General features: G+C 64.4%; 1 protein-coding gene across 1 annotated transcript in view; it reads left to right on the forward strand.

Moving 5' to 3' along the window:
• Positions 1–13,564, forward strand: part of LOC112546462 (riboflavin transporter 2-like) — a 17,795-nt gene extending 4,231 nt beyond the window's left edge. Inside the window, exons 2-4 of the mRNA XM_075916823.1 lie at positions 7,909–8,918; positions 11,287–11,410; positions 11,498–13,564. Coding sequence (XP_075772938.1) covers positions 7,936–8,918; positions 11,287–11,410; positions 11,498–11,710 — 1,320 coding nt within the window. The 5' untranslated portion in view covers positions 7,909–7,935 and the 3' untranslated portion in view covers positions 11,711–13,564. The remainder of the gene's footprint in view (positions 1–7,908; positions 8,919–11,286; positions 11,411–11,497) is intronic.
• The last annotated feature ends 961 nt before the right edge of the window (positions 13,565–14,525 follow it).

Raw genomic sequence — 14,525 nt, forward strand, 5'->3', positions numbered from 1 at the left:
CCCCGCCTGGGCCCCTCACTGTGGCCTCTGGTACCGCGGCAGCAGCATGGAGTGGCGGGGGGGGCTCCTCGGGAGGGGGGCCAGAGCGCACTGGCTGCGGCCCCCGCCCCCGGGAGCTACAGACTAGTTGAGTAGCCAATCAGAATCGCTGAGGTTACCCGACTTTTCGACTAAGCGACAGCCCTCGTCTGGCCGACACCGCTGGTTGGGGCGGGGCAGGGGTCGGGTTTGGGGAGGTTATTTAGCCCTGAGCTGGAATCGCGCAGGGGTCGAGCACCCGCTGGCGGCTGGGACGCGGGCCGGGGCTGGGGGATCCCAGCGAGCCTGGCTCAGAGAGAAGCCAGAGCAAACCCGGGGTCACCCCGAGGGCTGGGCCTGCCCGGACTGTGTGCTGAGCCGGCGATGCACTGGGGCAGGTAGAACAGCTACGGAGCGCCCCGGGCAGGAGTTACAGCTTAACCCGCCGTCACTTCTTACCGCTCCGCGGGGGCGTCAGCACACAGCGTCCGCCGGCCCCGCCGCGGCTCCAGGCAGAGCACAGAGCCAGCGCTCGAGCGCCCGGGGCTGGCCCCTTCCCGGCCAAGCCCAGGGTGTAGTCCCTTTCTGAGCCGTGGGGTAAATACTGCGGGGAGCCCGCCGAGGTGACACGGGGTGCAGGACGGCCAGTCCCCAAGGCTGCTGGCTGTGCCAACGCCCCAAGCCAGCGTCTGCATCCCCCTAGGGTGCGTCTGCACATCCCCACATAGCTGGCCCGTGGCTTTTCAGCAAGCCCGTCCCTTGGCAATAGAACGGGCGCGCTGGACCGGCCTCCCTGCAAGCCCCCTTCCGCGGGGAACACGGAGCCTGTCGGAAGGCGGGCGACGCCCACGTCACCATTTCAAACCCATTTCAAAAGCCAGCGCCCAGGGCCGGATTAAGGGGAGCACCAGCCTATGGGGGGTGCCTGATGGCAGCTGTAAGGTGTGCAGCGTACCGGGGGCGGGGCCATACATGCACCGTGCACCCAGGGGCGGAGCCGCGCATGCGTCACACGCCCGCTGCCCGGGGCGCAGGAATGGCTCGAGACAGCCCTGCCTGCACCACAGAGAAGCAGCCGGACTGAAAGGGTTCAGAAAAGGGCAACTAAAATGATTAGGGGTTTGGAACGGGTCCCATATGAGGAGAGGTTAAAGCGACTGGGACTTTTCAGTTTAGAAAAGAGGAGACTGAGGGGGGATAGGATAGAGGTCTATAAAATCATGAGCGGTGTGGAGAGGGTGCATAAAGAAAAGTTATTTATTAGTTCCCTAAATAGAAGAACTAGAGGACACCAAATGAAGTTAATGGGGAGCAGGTTTAAAACTAATAAAAGAAAGTTCTTCACACAGCGTGTAGTCAACCTGTGGAACTCCTTGCCAGAGGAGGCTGTGAAGGCTAGGACTAGAACAGAGTTTAAAGAGAAGCTGGATAATTTCCTGGAGGTTAGGTCCATAAAAGGCTATTAGCCAGGGGATAAAATGGTGTCCTTGGCCTCTGTTTGTCAGAGGCTGGAGAGGGATGGCAGGAGACAAATCGCTTGATCATTGTTTTCGGTCCACCCCCTCCGGGGTACCTGGTGCTGGCCACTGTCGGCAGACAGGATACGGGGCTAGATGGACCTTTGGTCGGACCCAGTCCGGCCGTTCTTATGTTCTAAGTGTAACCAGAGACCCTAGCGGCACAGCCGCTGCCTTCCACATCCCAAAGCCGCCAAGACCCAAAGCAAGGGCACTGAGGGTGTGTCTAGTGTGACGGCGCGTTGGGGGTTCCCCGTCTCCTGCACCCCGAAATGGCACAAACAGACTGCACCAGCCAGTGGAATTGAGGGTGGTTTATTGCTCCTCCAGCACAGCGCAGCACAGATGTAATCTGGTCACAGGAACTGGGCTAGGATGCCTCAGGCCCCCTTGAGATGGGGGAGACTGGGCCCCTAAACTCCAGCCCCTTCTCCTAGGCTCTCCTCCATGCCCTCCGACAGCCAGCAACCAACTCCCTAACTTCCAGCCCTGCCCCCCAGCCAAGGCAGCATTCCACCTTCCTTTGTTCCTCTCCATGGGGGGTGTCTGGCCACTGGTTTGCATAGTGACTCATCCTGTTTTGCTGGGTCGTGGTACCCACGGCAGCCAGTGGGGGTTCCCCCAGAGCCAGCAGCATAGAAACCAGCCAGGTACCCCCACTACGTCACAGTTCTCCCCCCTCCGAGAGCGAACTGAGCAGGGTCACTCCGCTCGTGACCTAGGGAAGTTCGGGTCCTCTACGTGGGGACCCGCCCTGGGGACATGGGTGCTCCCCTTGACTCGGGCCGGCCGTGGCGAGGCCCCACATGAATTGGCTTCCCTCTGTCCACTCGCCGCCCCGCTCCAGGGCGACTGGCACAGGCCTGTCCTCGGGGGTCACACCCACCCTTCCACTGGCCTTGATCTCTGGCCAGGGTCTCTCGGGCTGGGGCCATGAGCCCAGCGAGCCTTCTCTGGACAGCCAGGGCGGCTTCCACCCCCGATGCTCCATCCAGGGAGGACTTCCCCTCCCATAACTCTCTCAGCAAGCCCAGAGGGTCTATCTGGGGTAGAGACCCCCAAGCCGCTTTCCTACTGTCTTGGGCCTTCCCGCCCCTCTGGCAGGAGTCACAGGACCAGCAGTACCGCTGCACGGCTGTAAAGATTCCCGGCCAATAGAAGTGCTGGAGCAGCTTCAGCCGGGTGCTCCGGATCCCCCGGTGGCCCCCAGCGGGGACGTCGTGGGCCAAATACAGCAGCTTGAGGCGATACTTTCGGGGGACGACCAGCTGCCGCTCTACCCTCCATGCCCTCGCCTTCCTGGGGGGGAGCCACTCACGGAACAGGAGCCCACGCTCCCGCAGGAATCTCTCCTGGCCACCTCTCCCCCGGGGCTGAGCTGCATGGAGGCCAGCTTGGTCCCTCAGCCTCTTCAAGGAGGGGTCTGCCTGCACCTCAGCCTGGAATTCAGCTGCTGAGGCAGGGATCGGGACCTGTCCCCCACCTCTGCCTAGGTCCGGAGTCCCAGCCTGGCTGGACCCCGTGTCCACTGGGATGGGACCCTGAGGATGCTGCCAGGAGTCCTTCCCTGGACCCACGTTGTCAGCCCCCCGCTGGCTCTGGCTCCAGGTAGTGACTAGAGCCCGCTGGGATTCATGGGGCCACTCCTCTAGGTCATTCCCCATCAGCACCTCGGTGGGCAAGTGCGGGTGCACCCCCACTTCCTTGAGGCCTTCCTTCGCCCCCCATTTCAGATGCACCCTGGCTACAGGCACCTTAAACGGGGACCCGTCTATGCCCTTCAGGGTCAGCTGCGCGTGGGGTAGTATCCGCTCCGGGGCCACTATGTCGGATCGGGCCAGAGTCACCTCCGCCCCCGTGTCCCAGAAGCCCGTCACCTTCCTACCATCCACCTCCAGGGGTATGAGGCACTCGCTCCGCAGGGGCCGTCCTGCCCCCACCCGGTACACGGAGAAATCCGCCTCCTGAGAATCAGACCTCCCAGGGGAGGTGCACTGAGCATCCTTCCCCTCTCTCTGAGCTGAGGTTTGCCTGCCAGCCCCTGCCTCTGGGGCAGCCTGCCCTTCCTCCCGCCCCAGCCAGTTAACCCTGGAAAGTCCCCGGTCCTGGGACCTGGTGCACTGAGCCCTCTTGTGGCCTTTTTGCCCACAGCGCTGGCAAGTTAGGCTTTGGGCTGTCTCTGTCCAGGCCCTGGCTGGTTCTCTGGGGCGCAGACGACCTGTTCCTTGGTCTCGCCCCGTAGTTGACTCCCTCCGTCGCTCAGCCGAGATCCGGTCTCTGCGCGGTTCCCTTTCTCTCCGGGACTCCCGTTCACACCCGGACCGGCTCTCTGTGAACTCATCCGCCAGTCTCCCGGCCTCCTGGGGGTTCTCTGGTCTCCGGTCCTTGAGCCACAGCCTCAGTTTGGGTGGGCACGCTTCATAGAACTGCTCCATCATGACCAGCTTAAGCAGCTCCTCTGCGGTCTGGGCTCCGGCTCCAGACACCCACTTGCGGCAGTATTGCGCCAGGCGGGAGGCCAGGTCCACATAGGTCTCCCGTGGCCCTTTCTGTACCCCCCGGAACTTCTTCCTGTACATCTCGGGGGTCAGCCCGAACTTGTGCAGCAGGGCCTCCTTGACTCGGTTGTAATCCCCTGGCTGTAGGTCCTCCAGCTGACTGAGCACTCCGGCCGCCTCCTGGCTCAGTGCGGGGATGAGCTCCTGCAGCCAGTCAGCTGGGGGAACCCGTTGCAGTCCACAGGCCCTCTCAAAGGAGCTGAGGAACCCGTCTATGTCGCCCACGTCCTTCAATTGGGCCACCACGGGCCTCTCCAAGCGCCTGGCAGCCCCGGGACCCTGGGGCCCATCCGCACTTGGCGCAGCCGGTGCCCCGCCGGTTCTCCGCTCTGCCATGGCCAGCTCATGCTGTCGCTGCCTCTCTCGATCTTGGCGCTCCTTCTCTCGATCCTGGCGCTCCTTCTCTCGGTCCTCTACTTCCAATTCCTTCATCCGCAGCTGGATCTCCAGCCGCCGCAGCTCCGCTGGGCTGGCCCCTGCCCTAGATGGGCTACGGCTTGCAGGCCTCCCGGGAGACGCTGTCTCATCTCTCCGGTGGATTCCAGCGCTCCTCCCCCTCTCTGAGCCTGACACACTCTCAGGGGGGGTCTGGCTGCTTCCCCTGGGGACAAGATCCTGGCCCTGTGGCTGGTCATTATCTTCCAGCTGGGTAATCAGCTGGGCCTTGGTTGCTTTCCGCACAGGCAAGCCCCTCTCTCTGCACAGCCCCACCAGCTCTGCCTTCAAGAGTCGGGCATAGGCCATCTGCCCGCTGGGCCCCTCGGTGCAGACTCACCAGTCTAGTGCTGCCGCGCCCCACGATTCCCAGGAACCGCTTCGCTCTGTCTCCAGCACGCCTGGCTCCAGGGCTCTTGCTTCTACTGCGCCTTGTCGCTTGCCGCTGGGAGCTTCATCCACGGGGTGCAGTGCATCCCACTTCTGACACCAGTGTGACGGCGCGTTGGGGGTTCCCCGTCTCCTGCACCCCGAAATGGCACAAACAGACTGCACCAGCCAGTGGAATTGAGGGTGGTTTATTGCTCCTCCAGCACAGCGCAGCACAGATGTAATCTGGTCACAGGAACTGGGCTAGGATGCCTCAGGCCCCCTTGAGATGGGGGAGACTGGGCCCCTAAACTCCAGCCCCTTCTCCTAGGCTCTCCTCCATGCCCTCCGACAGCCAGCAACCAACTCCCTAACTTCCAGCCCTGCCCCCCAGCCAAGGCAGCATTCCACCTTCCTTTGTTCCTCTCCATGGGGGGTGTCTGGCCACTGGTTTGCATAGTGACTCATCCTGTTTTGCTGGGTCGTGGTACCCACGGCAGCCAGTGGGGGTTCCCCCAGAGCCAGCAGCATAGAAACCAGCCAGGTACCCCCACTACGTCACATCTAGACTACAGGGTTTTGTCGACAAAACTATCCCTGCGTCTCCACTACGCCGAGGTCTGTCGACATCACGTCAGCAGAACTCGGCAGTTTTGTCGACGGCGGCAAACCTCATTCTACGAGGAATAACGCCGTGTGTGGACAGAGTGCTGTGGGCGGAAGGTGTTATTGCACCTCCACTGTCCTTGGTGTCTACACTGTCATGCTGACCAAGCGGCTTGCTCCGTCGACGGAGCTGGCTGCAGTCTAGACGCTCTTTGTCGACACAAGCCTGTGTCTAGCCGTACCCTTAGAGCGGGGACGCACTGCTCTCAGCTTCATGTAGCACGGACACGCCAACTGACAATTTCTTCCCCTGTTTTTTCCTTTCTTTTTCCTTCTCTGCCCCACACCCCTCTGTGCTATTGATTTGGAACCTGGGCCCCTTAAGCCCCACACGGCTGAGGAAGTGGGCTGAGTCCGGCTCCATGTTTTGTTAGTCTCTAAGCCGCCGCTGCTGGAAGACCCTCGTCTGCACTCGCGGGGCCTCCCGGCACGCCGCTGCCATAGGGGTCTCCCCCAGCAAGCCCCCCATAGGCACAGCTGTGTAGTGCAGACACAGGCTGGGCCTCTAGGGTCGCACTTTGGGAGCCATTTCCAGCTGGCCCCTGTTCCTCTGGCTCCACGCCCCCTCTCCTCCGGCTCTAGCGCCATCAGGGACAGGAGCATAGACTGCAAATTGGTCATGACTAGCTCCGGTTCCTCTGACTCTCTCTGGCTTTAGCGCTGTCTGGGATAGGAGCACAGACCACACATTGGTCATGGCTAGCTCCGGTTTCTCTGACTCTCCTCAGCTCTAGCACCATCAGGGACAGGAGCACAGACAATGTGCTGGCCATAGCTAGCTCCGGTTCCTCTGACTCTCTCTGGCTCTAGCACTGTCTGGGACAGGAGCACAGACCGTGCATTGGCCATGGCTAGCTCCGGTTCCTCGGGCTGCCCCCCGGCTCTAGCATACCTCCAAGTGTGTAAATGCACACATCTGGGTGTGCAAATCTGGGTGTGCATGCACACGTGTCTGGCTGTGTGTACGGGTGTGGGTTTTAGGCGGGGTGCACGCCCACCCCTCTGGGCTGTGTGTGTTCGTGCACATCTCCATGTGCTTCTGCATGTGTCGGGGGGTGCCTGGCCCCCGGGAATGAGCTTCGCACTGCATGGGTGGTACACAGACAGAAGGTGATGCTGGGGTTGCCCTGGCTTTGTGGGGGTTACCCCAGATTGGGGGTGGGGCACAGTGCACAGATACGAGGCAGTGATGCTGGGGATTACCCCGGCTTTGTGGGGTGTCTGGGTGTTACCCCGGCTTTGTGGGGCTGGCTGGGGGTTACCCCGGCTTTGTGGGGTGTCTGGGTGTTAGCCCAGCTTTGTGGGGTGTCTGGGGGTTACCCCGGCTTTGTGGGGTGTCTGGGTGTTAGCCCGGCTTTGTGGAGCTGCCTGGGGGTTACCCCGGCTTTGTGGGCTGTCTGGGTGTTAGCCCAGCTTTGTGGAGCTGCCTGGGGGTTACCCCGGCTTTGTGGGGTGTCTGGGTGTTAGCCCAGCTTTGTGGAGCTGCCTGGGGGTTACCACAGCTTTGTGGGCTGTCTGGGTGTTAGCCCGGCTTTGTGGAGCTGCCTGGGGGTTACCCCGGCTTTGTGGGGCTGGCTGGGGGTTAACCTGGCTTTGTGGGGTGTCTGGGGGTTACCCCAGCTTTGTGGGGCTGGCTGGGGGTGAACCCGGCTTTGTGGGGCTGGTTGGGGGCTACCCTGGCTTTGTGGGGCTGGCTGGGGGTTAATCCAGTTTTGTGGGGCTGGCTGGGGGTTACCCCGGCTTTGAGGGGCTGGCTGGGGGTTACCCCAGCTTTGTGGGGCTGGCTGGGGGTTAACCTGGCTTTGTGGGGTGTCTGGGGGTTACCCCAGCTTTGTGGGGCTGGCTGGGGGTTACCCCGGCTTTGAGGGGCTGGCTGGGGGTTAATCCAGTTTTGTGGGGCTGGCTGGGAGTTACCCTGGCTTTGTGGGGCTGGCTGGGGGTTAACCTGGCTTTGTGGGGCTGGCTGGGAGTTACCCCGGCTTTGAGGGGCTGGCTGGGGGTTACCCTGGCTTTGTGGGGCTGGCTGGGGGTTACCCCGGCTTTGTGGGGCTGGCTGGGAGTTACCCTGGCTTTGAGGGGCTGGCTGGGGGTTACCCCGGCTTTGAGGGGCTGGCTGGGGGTTACCCCAGGTTCGGGGAGCGGGGCATGTCGCACAGAAGCGAGGAGGTGTTGCTGGGAGCTGCCCGGGGACTGGGGGTTACCCCAGCACTGGGGTCATAACAAGGCTGCTGTGCTGGCTTCCCGAGGCGCTCCTGCCCCCCACGCGCTGGCCCTGCAGCCCCTCCCCCGGGGCCCTGGGGTCGCGCCCCTCCCTCTGGTTCAGCCCCCCTCTGTCTGACCCCCAGGCCCTGCCCGCGGCGCGCCAGGGAGCCATGGCGCTGGTGGTGCACGTCCTCGCCTGCCTGCTGGGCACCGGCTCGTGGGTGGCCATCAACGGCGTGTGGGTGGAGCTGCCCCTCCTCGTGCCCTGGGTCCCGGAGGGCTGGGACCTGCCCGCCTACCTCACGGTGCTGATCCAGTTCGCCAACGTGGGGCCGCTCTTCGTCACCCTCATGCACCACTTCCGGCCCGGGCGGCTGAGCGAATCCGGCGCCATCTACGTCCTCGTCAGCCTGGGGGCCCTGGCCTGCCTGCTGCTGGCCTTCCTCTGGCAGGAGACCACGGTGGTGGGGGGCAGGCCCCACAGCACCGCCCTCCTGGCCCTGCTCTTCTTCCTCTCGCTGGTGGACTGCACCTCCTCCGTCACCTTCCTGCCCTTCATGCTGCGCTTCCGGGCCCGCTACCTCACCACCTATTTCGTGGGCGAGGGCCTGAGCGGCCTGGTGCCCAGCCTGGTGGCCCTGGCCCAGGGCGTGGGGGTGGCCCGGTGCGTCAACGGCAGCTTGGCCAGGAACGCCTCGGGCGCGGAGGGCCCCGGGCTGCGGGCGGAGTACCAGCCGGCCAGGTTCTCCGCCCGCGCCTTCTTCCTCTTCCTGGCCGCCATGATGGGCCTGTGCCTCGCGGCCTTCGTGCTGCTCAACCACCTCCCGGCCGCCCGGCAGGAGCGGGCCAAGGAGCGGGCCCGGGTGGAGGCCGGCGCGGGCCCAGCCGTGGTGGAGGAGCGGGCCATGATCGGCCCCACCGAGAGCCGCCGGCGCCCAGGCGGGCCCTTCGGCACCGGGACGTACTCCTGGCCCCAGGTGGCCTACATCTTCCTGGGCCTGGCCTGGGTCAATGCGCTGACCAACGCGGTGCTGCCCGCCGTGCAGTCCTACTCCTGCCTGCCCTACGGCAACGCGGCCTACCACCTCTCGGCCACGCTGGCCGCCATGGCCAACCCCCTGGCCTGCTTCCTCGGCATGTTCCTTCCCAACAGGTGGGCGCCCGGCGGCCACCCAGAGCCGCCGGGCTGGGCAGTGATGGGCTGATGTCAATCAGGGTGCTGGGTTGCTCCAGGGTCCTGGGGGAGGGCTGGACCCCGGGGGCAGGGCGTGGGAGAAAGGGCAGGCTGGTCTCCTGGGGCGAGTTGGGGGGTGTGGCAGGTGGGTATCACAGGGAGCAGGGTGTGGAAGGCAGGGGGCAGGCGCCGGGGGAGCTGGGACAGGTGGGTATTGTGAGGGTCACTGCGGCAGGCAGGTATTGTGGGGGATCCCTGGGGCAGGTGGGTACTGTGGGGGGGGTCACTGAGTCAGGCGGGTATCGGGAGGGTCATTGAGGTAGGCGGCTACCGTGGGGGGGGGTCACTGAGGCAGACAAGTACCGTGGGGGCTCACTGGGGCAGGCAGGTACCATGGGGGGGTCACTGGGCAGGCGAGTACCATGGGGGTCACTGAGGCAGGCAGGTACCGTGGGGGGTCACTGGGGCAGGCAGGTACCATGGGGGGCTCACTGGGTCAGGCAGGTACCGTGGGGGTCACTGGGCAGGCGGGTATCGGGAGGGTCACTGAGGCAGACAAGTACCGTGGGGGGTCACTGGGGCAGGCAGGTACCATGGGGGGTCACTGGGCAGGTGGGTACCATGGGGGTCACTGAGGCAGGCAGGTACCGTGGGGGGTCACTGGGGCAGGCAGGTACCATGGAGGGGGTCACTGGGCAGGTGGGTACCATGGGGGTCACTGAGGCAGGCAGGTACCGTGGGGGGTCACTGGGGCAGGCAGGTACCATGGAGGGGGTCACTGAGGCAGGCGGGTACCATGGGGGGCTCACTGGGTCAGGCAGGTACCGTGGGGGTGTCACTGGGCAGGCGGGTACCATGGGGGGGGTCACTGGGCAGGCGGGTACCATGGGGGGCTCACTGGGTCAGGCAGGTACTGTGGGGGGGTCACTGGGCAGGCGGGTACCATGGGGGGCTCACTGGGTCAGGCAGGTACCGTGGGGGTGTCACTGGGGCAGGCGGGTACCGGGGGGGTCACTGGGGCAGGCGGGTACCGGGGGGGGGTCACTGGGTCAGGCAGGTACCGTGGGGGGGGGTCACTGGGCAGGCGGGTACCGTGGGGGGCTCACTGGGTCAGGCAGGTACCGTGGGGGTGTCACTGGGGCGGCGGGTACCGGGGGGGGGTCACTGGGGCAGGCGGGTACCGGGGGGGGTCACTGGGTCAGGCAGGTACCATGGGGGGGGTCACTGGGCAGGCGGGTACCGTGGGGGGCTCACTGGGTCAGGCAGGTACCGTGGGGGTGTCACTGGGCAGGCGGGTACCATGGGGGGCTCACTGGGTCAGGCAGGTACCGTGGGGGTGTCACTGGGCAGGCGGGTACCATGGGGGGCTCACTGGGTCAGGCAGGTACCGTGGGGGTGTCACTGGGGCAGGCGGGTACCAGGGGGGTCACTGGGGCAGGCGGGTACCATGGGGGGGGTCACTGGGCAGGCGGGTACCGTGGGGGGCTCACTGGGTCAGGCAGGTACCATGGGGGGGGTCACTGGGCAGGCGGGTACCGTGGGGGGCTCACTGGGTCAGGCAGGTACCGTGGGGGGTCACTGGGGCAGACGGGTACCGGGGGGGGGGTCACTGGGGCAGGCGGGTACCGTGGGGGGGTCACTGGGGCAGGCGGGTACCGGGGGGGGTCACTGGGTCAGGCAGGTACCATGGGGGGGGGTCACTGGGCAGGCGGGTACCGTGGGGGGCTCACTGGGTCAGGCAGGTACCGTGGGGGTGTCACTGGGCAGGCGGGGTACCGTGGGGGGGTCACTGGGCAGGCGGGTACCATGGGGGGCTCACTGGGTCAGGCAGGTACCGTGGGGGTGTCACTGGGGCAGACGGGTACCGGGGGGGTCACTGGGGCAGGCGGGTACCGTGGGGGTGTCACTGGGGCAGACGGGTACCGGGGGAGTCACTGGGGCAGGCGGGTACCGTGGGGGGGTCACTGGGGCAGGCGGGTACCGGGGGGGGTCACTGGGTCAGGCAGGTACCATGGGGGGGGGTCACTGGGCAGGCGGGTACCATGGGGGGCTCACTGGGTCAGGCAGGTACCATGGGGGGGGTCACTGGGCAGGCGGGTACCATGGGGGGGTCACTGGGTCAGGCAGGTACCGTGGGGGGTGTCACTGGGCAGGCGGGTACCGGGGGGGGTCACTGGGGCAGGCGGGTACCGTGGGGGGGTCACTGGGTCAGGCAGGTACCGTGGGGGGTGTCACTGGGCAGGCGGGTACCGGGGGGGGTCACTGGGGTAGGGCCTGGAGATCATAGGGGATGGGGGGGTCCCTGGGCCCAGCTCCGCGTCCTCTCACCAGGCTCCTTTGCCCCCAGGTGTTTGCTGACCTTGGGCCTCCTGGTGGCGGCCGGCTCCGCCTTCGGCTGCTACATCATGGCCATGGCGGTGCTGAGCCCCTGCCCGCCCCTGCTGCAGAGCCCCGCCGGGGGGGCGCTCATCGTAAGTCGGCGCCCTGCGCCCGGTGCCCGCCCTGCGCCGCGGGGGAGGCCGGCCGGGGCTGCCTGACGTGCCGCTCTCCCTGCCCAGGTGCTGTGCTGGGTGCTGTTCGTGGGGACGCTCTCCTACGTGAAGCTGATGATCGGCGTGATCCTGCGGGACGAGGGGCGCAGCGCCCTGGTGTGGTGCGGGGCCGTGGTGCAGCTGGGCTCCATGCTGGGGGCCCTCACCATGTTCCCGCTGGTCAGCGTCCACAGCCTCTTCCGCGCCGGAGACCCCTGCAACACCCGCTGCCCCGGCTGAGCCGCCGCCGCCAACCGGGGAGCATCCGGGGCCAGATGGGGCTCCCTTGGGACACTAGCCACACTGGCGTAGCACTGCCACCCTCTGCTGGCTGAAATCAGAACTGTGCCAGCCAGCATCACCAGCCCTATACTGCCCACAGCTAGTGGCGATTCTCCTTTAGCACAAGTAGCTCAGGCCTGGGGCTGAAGAGAGGGAATCTTTGACCTCTGTACGTGCGGTCTCTGTGATGCAGGGGTTGGCTACTGTGCCATGCAGGGATAACTCAAGCGGCCACAAATGTGGTTGTTCCACTCAGGTTATTACACTGTGCCCAGCACACTGGCACCTAGGCTCCCTGGCAACAATTCTAGGCACTGAGCTAGAGCTGCTCTGTTAACTCCTGCAGATCCGGATTATGCCCATTCTACACAATGGGGAAACTGAGGCACGGGATGGCGAAGGGATTTGCCCAAGGTCACCCAGCATGTCCATGGCTGAGATGGGAATAAAACCCAGGAGTCCTGTCACCTGCTGCTGTGCTGGATGCCAGGAGCAGCCTGGTGCCCTCAGAGACCCTCCTGGCACCAGGCTCCATGGCTGAGCTGCCTGGTGAAAGCTGCTCCAGGGAACAACTCCCCTGCCCCTGGTGTGGCCGACATCAGAGCCAGGATGGGATGGGCCTGTGACGGCGCATTGGGGTTTTCCCGTCTCCTGCACCCCCGTATGGCACGAACAGACTCCACCAGCCAGTAGAACAGAGGGAGTTTATGGCTTCTCTAGGGTACAGCACCGCACAGATGGAATCTGGTTACAGGGCAGGCCTACGATGCCTCAGCCCCCCTTGATATGGGGGGGGGGCTCTGAGCTCCTAAACCCCAGCCTGTTGCCTAGGCTGCTTCCTCCATGATCCCAGACAGAGACTAACCCACTCTCTTCCAGCCCCGCCCCCAGCCAGGGCGGCATCCACCTTCCTTTGTTTCTCTCCCTGGGGGGTAGCTGGTCAGACAGGTAGAGACCCTCTTTACATAATGACTCACCCCCTGCCCTGCTGGGCCATGCTACAGCCAGCAAGTTACCCCCCACTACGTCACAGGGCCCATCTCTGCTGCCCCAGCGCAGGTAGGGGCAGGGCCCTGCTCCCCAGCCAGCTGGCCTCACTCTGCCTGTCCTGAGAGGGCCCCGGGGGCCGGGGGGAGGCGGCCACCCTGCTTGGACCAGAGGGCACCAGGTGTGATGGGCACAAGACCCACGGCTCGGTGTGCGTCGCCGCTACTGGCTGGGTCACGGAGAGCTGCGCCTGCTGCAGCTGCATGTGGCTGGGATACCACGTGGGATACCACCACCGTGCAGGGAGGTGCATTAAACCTGGGGAGAGGCTTCATCCCCATTCTGTGTCCTGCCCACGCCCACAGCTTCCCACACACCCTCCCAGGGCCTGTTTTTCTGGCTGGAGGAGTTTCAAGAGGGAGTGGGGCAAACCAGGGTTCTGCGGAGTCCTATGTCTCACCGGCCGGGCCCCTGCTCCCACCATGACCGGCTGCAGAGCTTCCAGGCACCCGCAGGCGGGCACACGCCACAGAGAGGCTCCAGCCAGTCCCCCCACGTACCCGCCTGCCCGGCTCACAAGCCTGGCCCTGCAGACGTTTGTAACCAGCCCCGCCCCTGCCTCCGTGTGCAGCGGGCAGCTGCCAGCGTTCACACGCTAAGTGGAGGTTTCCCCAGCCCGGTACGTAAAACACGCTGTTGTGAGGCAAGTGGAAAGCGGGTTTCATTAGCCACAGCCAGATCTTACGTGGGTACGTGTGGGCGGCATCACAGGCCAGAGATGGAAGCGAATAAATGTCCCATGTCAATTCTGTGAACTAAACAAGATCGGAACCAGGTAATGTGCTTGTCCCGGGGGGGGGGGGGGGGGGGAGTACACAGGCCTGCCCCTGCCAGCCCTCGTGCCCTATGAAGCACAGTACCAGCACCCCCATGGCCCTCCTTGGGGAGGGGGCTGCAGGGTCAGATGCTGTGGGAGGCAGGGGGCTGCCAACTCTCCAGGCTTGGACCAAGATTGCACCCTCAGCAAGTTTGCGGACGACACTAAGCTGGGGGGAGAGGTGGATACACTGGGGGGCAGGGAAGGGCCCAGAGTGACCTCGACAGATTGGGGGATTGGGCCACAAGAAATCTGATGAGGTTCAACAGGGACAAGTGCAGAGTCCTGCCCTTGGGAGGGAAGAATCCCAAACATTGGTACAGGCTGGGGACCAACCAGTTAAGTAGCAGTTTGGCAGAAAAGGACCTGGGGGTTACAGTGGATGAGAAGCTGGATATGAGTCAACAGGGGCCCTTGTAGCCAAGAAGGCTAATGGCATATTAGGTGCATTAGGAGGAGCATTGCCAGCAGATCCAGAGATGTCATTATTCCCCTTTATTCGGCTCTGGCAAGGCCACATCTGGAGTATTGTGTCCAGTTCTGGGCCCCCCACTACAAAAAGGATGTGGACGCATTGGAGAGGGTCCAGCGGAGGCAACCAAAATGATTAGGGGGCTGGAGCATATATGACTTATGAAGAGAGGCTGAGGGATTTGGGCTTGTTCAGTCTGCAGAAGAGAAGAGTGAGGGGGGATTTGAGAGCAGCCTGCAACTCCCTGAAGGGGGGTTCCAGACAGGCTGGCGAGAGGCTGTTCTCAGGGGCCAGATACAGAAGAAGGAGCAATGGGCTCAGGTTGCAGCGGGGAAGGTCTAGGTTGGAGATTAGGAAAAACTCTTTCCCTAGGCGGGTGGTGAAGTGCTGGGCTGGGTTCCCTGGGGAAGGGTGGAGTCTCCATCCCTAGGGGTGTT

This window comes from Pelodiscus sinensis, unplaced genomic scaffold (genome assembly GCF_049634645.1).
Source record: "Pelodiscus sinensis isolate JC-2024 unplaced genomic scaffold, ASM4963464v1 ctg85, whole genome shotgun sequence".
NCBI classification, from domain to species: Eukaryota; Metazoa; Chordata; order Testudines; family Trionychidae; genus Pelodiscus; species Pelodiscus sinensis.